We start from the raw sequence: 10,575 nt of genomic DNA on the forward strand, positions 1-10,575 counted from the left end.
CTGCTGAAGTCTTATGTCAAGTTGAGGACACAATTTGGCTTTGCTGCTATAAGTTGTTCAGCACCAATCCCAGTCTATACAAACTCACTCTTTTACAATAGTGTGAATCCCTGGTGCATGGGCAGCTATCATTAGGTGAGATTTCAGGGAAAATGTGTGAAATTTAGACAGTATCATAGTTGCTTCATGAAGGGGGTGAAACCTGAGACATTTGGGAGAGTGATGGGTACACAACTGACATCAAGCAGCATTTCAGTCATGGATTTTCAAATTATAGCAAGGAAGTTTGAGTGTATTTATTTTGTCTTTGTTCGTAAGTGTTTTCATCACAACATCTCTGAAGAAAGTTGCTTTGGTTCTGAAAGAAGGAATTAATTGGCTGCTCAAAAAAAAAAAAAAAAATGAGGCATTAAAAAGAGACAACCTTGATTTCAAATGTTTGATCTCAACATGGCCAGTCTCATTGCTTTCACTGCAAAATGCACCAGAATAGGGGGTCATCTGATCTTAATCCCCAAGAGGGGAAAGAGACCTAGTTGCAATAATTCTTGATCTGTTGCTGCCTTGACACACTCAAGGGAGGAAGCTGTTTCAGAGAGAAATCTTGTGGTTGTAAGGAAAAGGAAAGCCAATTCAAACTGATGGAAATAATAAAGGAAATGTTCGTGAAAAGTCCAGGTTCTACTGAAACTTGTTCAGTTCAGCAAGGTACCACGGGACGAGTTTTTCTTTGACTGTCCTCTCCGCCTTCCCCCTTATCTTCTTCAGCTGGAGGGTGGCTCCCTCTTAGGCACAAAATGGCTGCCAGCAGCCCTCACAGGTGTCTGCTTCTCTGTTCATAGTCTATGAGGAAAGAGAACTTCTTTGCCTATGGTTCCTTAGATCTAGGAATCGTGCTTTTTAGAAGCCCCTGGCAAAAGTCTGCTTGTGTCTCATTAGCCCAAATTGTGTCACATGACCATCCCTCAACCAGTCACTGTGATGAGAGGTGGGCTCTGCTGTTTGGCTTCAGCCATTTAGGACTACCCTGTTGCTGGTACCCTAAGTATTTTCTGAGGGGCAGGAAGTCTAACCAGGGAACCAACCAGTATCAAGAGGGAGGGAGAAGGGATACTGGGAGCATGAGAAAAGCCGGTGTCCTAATATTATGCAGAAGTTTTAAAAAGTACTCCCAGAGATCCTTATATGCCTCCTTGGAGGACTGTCTCTCCACCCACTTCACCATCCCACAAGATGAAAACTGATAGATTTGCCATCAATTTTCAGCCAAGGGGTTGAAACACCCTGGTGTATTGGATAAGCTTGATAATATTACCTACAAGTCATTCCTAGTGATAGCTAAAGACATAAAGTTTATAAATGATTTTATTGTTTCATGTCTAGCTGAGCTTATTCAAGGCTATCCCAGGTGCTTTTCTGGTATTCCGTATGCTTTATTTAGTGGACAAGACGGGGTACTCTGGGGTCTTGCCGTAGATTCTCCACCTCTAACCCGAGCTGCTTGGTACAGGACACGTACTGGGTGACCCGGGAGAAAAGTGGCTGAGAATCAGCCAGGCTGGTAACAGTCCCTTCCCTGCACCCCAGACCCCACTCTCTATCCTCACCACCCCACTACAGACATCATTCAATTTAAAAAAAAAATGTTATGGGAGTAGAGTTGGTTTACCATGTTGTGTTAGCTTCTGCCTTACAGCGAAGTGAATCAGTTATACATACACGTATATCCACTCTTTTTTAGATTTTCTTCCGATATAGGCCATTACAGAGTACTGAGTAGAGTTCCCTGTGCTAGACAGTAGGCTCTTATTGTTTATCTATTTTATATATAGTAGTGTGTATATGTCCGTCCCAAACTCCCAGTTTACCCCTTCTCCCACCCCCGCTTTGCCCCCTGGTAACCATAAGTTTGTGTTCTACATCCGTGGCTCTATTTCTGTTTTGTAAATAAGTTCATTCGTACCATTTTTCTTAGATTCCACATATAAGCGATAGCTATGAAAATTGTCTTTCTCTGTCTGACTTACTACACTCAGTATGACAATCTCCAGATCCATCCAGACGTCATTCAACTTTGATACAGCTACATCCCCGGCCTTCCACAGTCCACTCAAAAGGCCCAGAGCAGCAGGCACCACAGCCCAATTTCATCTTCAGAGAAAGTGGGTGATGATGGCTGCTGAGAAAACACCACACCTCCTCCCACACGTCCGTATTACTATGATTTCTGTTAGTGAGTAGCTGAACTGTCCTCACTGTGCCTTCAGAAAACACTCTCAGTACAGTACCACTGATCAGCCATGGTCAAATTTCACTTGCCACTTATTTTTTAAAAATATTTTCTTTTTGTTTATTACGTAACTGATTCATATTTACTGCAGAGCGATGGGAAAGTCACGTAAGCTAAGAAAAAATAATAAAATCTGCTATAATCCCACCCCCGTAGAGAATCACTGCATGGCGGGGTGGAGGGGGAGCTTATCATATCTTTTGATACGTATATATTCAAACAGATCATTTTTCAAAAACAAAGAGTCATGCAATACCTATTACTTTGTATCATGACTTCTCCCTCAGAGAGCTCCTCCAGCACCTCTAGGCTTAGATCATTATATTGTCGTTGCATTTAATTGCTGCATAGTATTCTGTCATTTAGAGGCACCCTGATTATTGAACCTGTCTTCTCTTGTGAAGTTGTGATTTCCAAGAGTTTGCTCTCAGAAGCAGCATCTTAGCAGTTTTGTTGATATGAACCTCTGTGCCCATGCAGGGATGTTCCCATAGGATGCTTGACAGCAGAAGCATCATTAGACCAAGGGCAAGCCTGCTTTTGCAACATTTAGTATGCATTGAGGAATTGCCCTTCAGAAAAGTCATTACAATGTATTCTCCCACAGTTTCATTTGAAAGCATCCATTTTCCCATAATTTCTTGTCATTTCCTTTCATTTAAAAAAAAAAACAATATTTGCAGGAATTAATTTCACGACACGATAATCCAGATAATAGTCTTGCTATTGTTCACCAAACTGGTAGCTGAGAAAAGTGACTTTTATATTACAATATAGTTAATTTAACTCTCTTCTTTATACTGACCTGATATCCACCTCTGAGTAATAAATTTAAGTCTTGTGAGGTTTCCCTGATGGCTAAGAAAGGCAAATGAACAGAGAAGAGGGAAAGAAAAACCCATGAACAATTACCTGGATAATTCACTCATAAAATCCTGCTAGGGGAGCAGTGAGGGCAGGGGAAAAGTACATTTGCATCTTTATATTGACAGAATTCAAGCTCTCTAAATCAGCTACCTGTGCCACTTTACAACAATGATTATCAACATTTAATTTTTTGCTTTACTTTGAGTCTAATGCTCATAATAGAAGCTTCCATTTTTCTGATGCTTGCCATGAGTCAGGAATTTAGCGATTAATTTAATCATCACAACAAAGTAGGAATTATTCCCCTCTTCTTCTGCTGAAGAAATTAGGGCCCAGAGATGTTGAGTAATTTGTCCAAGGTCACGCAGGCGGTCACCAGACAGAATGAGGATCAGAGTTCAGGTTCGTCCGTCTCCAAAGCCCCTTGCTGTCGCCAGTGTGCCACAAGGCCTCTCTTTTGGTGGAAAAAAGGGCGCTGTGCTGCCTAAGGACCCCTCCAAGCTGATCAGACATCTCACATGAGTGCATGAGCCTCCTGCGGCCTGGCTCCGCTTGGAACGGTTGTACTAACACTTCTTTCACTTCTCGACTTCCCTCAGGTCCCCGACAAACCAACGAGGAGCATCAGGTATATGGAGAAGGATGTAATAAACTTCAAGAAAGACCTTACACGAAGCCGGTGAGTGAGCCCTGCACCGCATGACCCACAGACAGCCCGATAGGGACAAGCAGGCTATGGGGTGCTGCCTGTGAGTCTTTGGCAAGTCTCAGCGCCCCCTCAGTGCTGAACATTAAGCAGGAGATTTGCAGGAGGGCAGCCCTGTAAGGGCTGGGGATGGGACCCACTTCTTGGTTGGACCCTCCAGGAAGTAACCTGCTCCAGACCGACCTGCCCGTTCTTGCTCAGAGCAGTCCCATGCCTAGAATTCCCTCTGCTTTCCTTTCTTGGACTGGATCCAACTCAAGAGAGTTCCCTTACGCTCCAGAAGACTCTTCCCTTTTTACTGCGCGCCCACAGTGTGGTAGCCGAGAGTCAGATCGACTTGGTCTCAAATACTGGTCCTACGACCTGCCAGCTGGCAACCCTGGAAGAGTTACTTAACCTCCCTGAGTCTCTGTTTCCTTAACTGTAAAGTGAATATAGTATGAGGTTGTTAGAAGGGCTGGGTGAAATAATGCATAAAAGTGCCATAGCCTCGAAGACAATGCCATTCATATCTTTTTCCACCCCATCAACTCCTTCCTCCATAGCGTGATAGCGTGAGCAAACTGAGGTCTAGGACCATATGTTTTTCATCTCTTGGCGTGAGGTGGGATTTCTTTCTCCTCATGGTGGGGTCATAAATGGGGCTTTTGGCCAAGCAACTGAAGGCGGAGTAAGAGATGGAGATTCTTCTAACACAGAACACGTAAGAGACACGCTAAGCGGGGGCGATACAGGCAGCACGGAGGGTCTGCTTATCTCACGTGTCTCCCACTGTGAGCCAGACCCTGGTAAGAATCACAGCAAGATGCTTCCTTCCTCACCTCCATGGTCTGGAAGCTCTTCCTTCACTGCGCACCTGTATCTCCTCCCCACACAGCTTTGACGGAACGGACGACAGCCCAAGAAGAGGCAGGAAGGTGTGGGCTTTTGAAACGGGGGAGAAGGAAAGGGATGAAGGAGGCTAACGGGGGCATCAGGATAGGGCCCCAGAGAACAATATTTCCCCACCGACCACAGGAAGGGTGGCTGCATCGGCTCTGAGAGGGTCTCTGGACACCCAGTGTCCAGCAGAAACATAACGTGAGCTGTTCATGTAATTTAAAGTTTTTCAGTAGCCACACTAAAAAAAAAAGTGGGATAAAAAAACAAGTGAAAGTAATTCTAATAATATATTTTATTTAGCCAAATAGATCCGAAGTATTGTCATTTGACATGGAATCAATATAAAAAGGTATTAATGAGATACTTTATAGTCTGTTTTGAACATGTGATGAAAAATGATGAATGGTGAAAATCCACAGTGTACGTTGCACTTAGAACATATATCAGTTTAGACCAACCACATTTCAAGTGCTCAGTAGTTGTTACAGATTGAATTGTGTCCCCCCAAAAATCCGTATGTCAAAGCCCCAACCCTCAACGTGATTGTATTTGCAGAGAGGGCCACTGAAGAGGTAATTAAGGTTAAGTGAGGTCCGAAAGGTGGGACCTAATCCAATAGGATTGGTGTTCTCATAAGAAGAGGAAGGGATGCCAGGAATGTGCACACACAGAGAAAGGGCCAGGTAAGGACACAGCTAGAAGATGCCATCTGCAAGCCAAGGAGAGACACCTTGATCTTGGGCTTCTTGCCTCCAGAACTAGGAGAAAATAAATGTCTGTTGTTTAGACCACCCATTCTGTTATGACAGCCGCATCAGACTAACATAATAGTCAACATTGGAATAATCCTGCAGAGAATGTCCCCAGCTCAAGGGGGGATGATGGGGCTCAGTCTCGGAGTTTCAAGCAGAGCAGAGCTCAGAGATGGCATGTGAACTCGTCCCTGAAAATCAACAGATGATCCCCACAGGGACCCCTCTGTTAGTTGTGGACACATTGGCTTCTACAGTGTTTGAACCCAGGTTAGAGGGCTTTTGAGGCTGATGCCTTGGGAACCCCAGGGACTGGTGAGAGGTAGTGTCAGGAGGCCAGAGTTACCTGAGTGGGGCAACATCTGGGCAGGCAGCAAAGAAAGAGGGTTGCACAGCTGAGGGTGCAACCTCCCAGCGGGGATTTGTACTCTGCTCCGCAGTCATGCCTGCAGGACATGCCAGGTTTCAGAGGGAATGTTCCGGGCTTCAGAAGAAATGGTACCGCAGGGAAATTGCATCAGAGGTGAGGTTCCATCTGCATGTCATGGGCACCAATCAGAACAGACACTGGCCGTACACAGCCATTATGACCATGTCAGTTCTTACCAGCTGAGTGTTCCCAGCCTGGGGGTCGATGATTCTAATCAGGCTTCAATACGTACCAGAATCTCTAGAGCCTAGGAAATGAGCGTTTCCATGATAATTTATACTGTAGACTGAGAACTGATAACTACAAGTACCAATACATGCCTTGATCCATGTAAATTCCAGATACCAAGACTCAACTCAGTCCAGGCAGGGGGCAACAAGCAGTGGTGAGCCAGCTTGTAACCAGAACTGATTCGCTAAATTTCCAGGAAATTTGCAAGCCAATTATTAAACGCAGCTATTGTTAAAAATTAACTTATATAAACTTACAGTTAAATACATTATATTAAAACACAGGTGATAAATACTCGCAACTCATCATTTCTTAATGATTTCATACATTTTATTGCTAGCTATGCAGTTGAGGTTATTTCTGGTTGTAGTATCTGTGTGGTGGAAATACTGTATAATGGGGGCTACTGCAAATCTCCTTCCAGCTCCACATTCACTGACATCATATTGGTAGGTCAAAATCAGCTACAGTGGGAATACTTAGGCGCAGAAATCAGCAAAAGGTACAAATCAGGGCTTACTTGTCCCTCCAGAGAGACGGTTGTTAAACATTCACCAGCACTCTGGGGACATGCCCCAAAATGACCAAGGTAGAAATTTCCACTAATCTAGAGGGGTTCAGTAGAGGGGTGATGTAGAGGGGTGATGAAAAGGTGATAAAGACAGTGGCTTTTCTTCCATCCTCGAGTTGGCAAGCTGAGTCTGTCCTTTGTGCCAGACACATTTACCATGGCTAGAATTTAACATCCTCATCAGACAGGCTCGGCTTGTCCAAGTGCTGGACATGAAGGACAACGTGGAAAGGGCCAGACAGAAAAGCCACAAGCAAGAAAGCAAGAAACCACAGTAAAACTTTCTATCTGGCCACACTCCTGGATCCCACTGACATTTAAGGAACCAGAGATTCCCCTTCAGAAGGAACACCTTGTTTTCCAGGGGAAATCACCCCTCCAAGAGATGCACACCCCTTGGCCCCATCACCCAGTATTAAATGAGGTGAATTGTTAACAAAGAAGATATTGTCTTTTCCACTTACTCTTTTTAAAATCTGCTTCACCTCCTGTTGGAATCTAGCCCAGAACACCAAAAGGAGGTGTTAGAATGAGCCAAACACCTGGACTATCTCCTAGATTTTTATTTAATACTTCAGTCCCCTTATAATTCAATTGCACCATCCCTGGTTTCATGGCCAATTTAACATGATGCTAAAAAGAATAAAAATCATGGGCTTCCCTGGTGGCACAGTGGTTGAGAGTCCACCTGCCAATGCAGGGGACGCGGGTTCGTGCCCCGGTTCGGGAGGATCCCACGTGCCGCGGAGGGCTGGGCCCGTGAGCCATGGCCGCTGAGCCTGTGCTTCTGGAGCCTGTGCTGCGCAACGGGAGAGGCCACGACAGTGAGAGGCCCGCGTACCGCCAAAAAAAAAAAAAAAAAAAAAAAAAAGAGTGGTCAGAGGGAGCGATTTTGTAAAGGGGCCATGGGTGGACGCCTGAACAGTGACGCCTGAACGGAGTATTTCAGAGAACAACAGATGGGTGGGTGCCAAAGCTGGGACAAGCCAGAAACGCTGGAGAAGCAGAAAGAAGGCCAGCGTGGCTGGACCAGAGTAAGGGAGATGGGCACAGGCTGGAGCCCACAGGGCCTCGGGCCTCACAGGCTGTGGCGAAAAGTTTGGGTTTTAGTCTAAGTGCAGTGAGAACCCGTTGGAGGGTTCTGAACAAGAGAAGGTTATGATCTGATCTTTAAAAGAACATTCTGTCGGCTGCATAGGGACCAGTAGAAAGGCTGTGGTAAGAGATGTCGATGGCTTGGATCAGGCAAATAGCAGTGAATTGGAGAGAAGTGGGTGGTTTCGGGATTTGTTTGGAGGCACAGGATGAGATCAGATGTGGGAGACAAGGGAGAAGGCGGGATCAACATGTTTTTATCTCTTCCGCCCTCACTGGGATGTAAGATGTCTCCTAACCTAGAAAATATCATGTCCACTGTCATGGTCCCCGAGTGTTTAGTGATGGGATGAATTAATTCTGTTGTCCATCCCTGGAACTTAGAAGTTAAAAATAAAGGGGAAGCCCTGTACATTAACTTAGGGAAAGTGAGGGAGGGAGGTGGCTTACATATAAATCTGTGGGATAAACCAGTTGATGAGATGGCTGGGCCATTGCTGTCTCCATCAGGCTGGTCTCCCTCTTCCACTGCCTTCAAGCTGGAGTGTCCACTCTGCCTTATTGGGGAATGGCCTGTGGCTGGGAGGAGAAGGTGTTAATGTTGTCCTGCAACAGGGTCAGTCTGTCCTGGGAATCCCCAGGGTCTGGCTCAGTTCTTAGCATAGAGAAGCCACTCAATAAATATTTGCTAAAGTTTATATTTGCATCGTACCTTAAAAATCTTCCCTGAGGCAGGCAGGAAAGTTCCTTTTGCTCCATTTCTCAGATGAGAAAACTGAGACTCAGCGAAGTTCAGAGATTTACTTGCAGTCTTTGTATCAGCTATCACCACATAACAAGTCACCTCAAAAAGTCAGTGACTTAAAACAGTCACATATATTAGTGTTTATGAGTCTCTAATTCAGTTGGGAAGTTCTCTGATCTCAGCTGGTCTCCCTTGAGTGTCCGTCCTCAGCTGAGGGTTAGGGAGGTGACTTTGCTGATCTTGGCTGGGCTGTCTCCTATGGTTTGGAAGATAACCAGCCATAGGGAGGTCTAGAATGGCCTTGGCCCTAACAACATGGTGTCTCATTCTCAAGCAGGTCAGTTAGGCCTTGTTCTCACCATAGCAGGATTCTGAGAGAGAATGGAAGTGTGTGAAGCCTCTGAAGATTTATGCTAAGAACTGGCAAAACATCACTTGCACCGTATTCTTGTGACCACAGCAAGTCACAAATCCAGCCCAGATTAAAGGTGGGGGAGGGGCTTCCCCGATGGCACAGTGGTTAAGAATCCGCCTGCCAGTGCAGGGGACATGGGTTCGAGCCCTGGTCTGGGAAGATCCCACATGCCGCAGAGCAACTAAGCCCGTGAGCCACAACTACTGAGCCTGCACATCTGGAGCCTGTGCGCCGCAAAGGGAGAGGCCACGACAGTGAGAGGCCCACACACCGTGATGAAAAGTGGCCCCTGCTCGCCGCAACTGGAGAAAGCCCTCGCACAGAAATGAAGACCCAACACAGCCAAAAATTAATTAATTAATTAATTAATTAAAAAAAAATGGTGGGGGAATAGGGGCTTCCCTGGTGGCGCAGTGGTTAAGAATCCGCCTGCCAGTGCAGGGGACATGGGTTTGAGCCCTGGTCCAGGAAGATCCCACACGCCGCAGAGCAACTAAGCCCATAGGCCACAACTACTGAGCCTGTGCGCTAGAGCCCCGCGAGCCACAACTACTGAAGCCCGTGCGCCTAGAGCCCGTGCTCCACAACGAGAGGCCACCGCGATGAGAAGGCTGTGCACCGCAACAAAGAGTAGCCCCCGCTCGCCACAAACAGAAAGCCTGTGCTCGGCAACGAAGTCCCAAAGCAGCCAAAAAATAAATTTATTTCTTTTAAAAAAAGGTGGAGGAATAGACTCCACTTCTTGATGGGAAGATCTGCAAAGTCTCCTTGGAAAAGGGTGGAGATTTGGGGGTCATTTTTTTCAGTCGACCACAGTCAGATAGCCAATTCTGAGCTAGCCTTTGAGACATGAGCTAGTTTCCCAAAAGTTAATTTGTACAAGTCAGAGTCTCCCTCTTGGGAATGTAAAGTGGAAGCCACGTCAAGAATCAAGCGGGTAGCAGTGAGGGGAGAAGCTACGAGGCTCTGAGGAAGGGGGACCAGAGAGGCGTGGAGAGCTGTAGGGGCCCAGGGCGTGAGGGGCAAAGAGAGGGAAGATAAAGGAGCTGAGTGGGAAGTTAGAAGACAGCAACCTAAGAGAAGAGAGCCCGACATCACCTCAAGACTCAACCTAAGACTTTCAGATCCTGCTACTGAGGTCCCTGAAGCTCTTTTCGGAGAAAATCTCCAATTCCTCTTTGAGTTTCTCATCTTGGATTCCCACAAGAGTTTTCAAACCCTTTATCACCCCTATATGTACCCTTACAATAAACCCTTCTTGAGTGGAATAGCTTGGCAACCAAGGACCCCGATGACTAAAATGACTTCTTGGTCTATAAAGACAGAGGAATCCAGAGGAAATGTGACACTTTTGTCATCCCACTCTGTTGCTGGGCTGCTTTATGAGTTAATGGTGTTTAATAAGGGACATTCCCTTTGGGTTATGGTTTGTGTGTAAGCTGGTAGGTGGAGTGAACTTCTCTCCTTGAAACAAAAAGAGATGAAACGAATAATTTAATTAAAAGTTAAATCTAGATGGGTGGCACATGTACCCCCACTCCTTTCTCCTTTGCCCAAGGCAGACATTACTGATGGACCACAGCACTCTTTC

General features: G+C 45.8%; 1 protein-coding gene across 1 annotated transcript in view; it reads left to right on the forward strand.

Moving 5' to 3' along the window:
- The window catches only part of CCDC60 (coiled-coil domain containing 60), a 164,566-nt gene that overhangs the window by 66,977 nt on the left and 87,014 nt on the right, over nucleotides 1–10,575 (forward strand). The window contains exon 2 of the mRNA XM_007464871.1: nucleotides 3,757–3,836. Coding sequence (XP_007464933.1) covers nucleotides 3,757–3,836 — 80 coding nt within the window. The remainder of the gene's footprint in view (nucleotides 1–3,756; nucleotides 3,837–10,575) is intronic.

This window comes from Lipotes vexillifer, unplaced genomic scaffold (assembly GCF_000442215.2).
Source record: "Lipotes vexillifer unplaced genomic scaffold, Lipotes_vexillifer_v1.1 scaffold2030, whole genome shotgun sequence".
Lineage (NCBI taxonomy): Eukaryota > Metazoa > Chordata > Mammalia > Artiodactyla > Lipotidae > Lipotes > Lipotes vexillifer.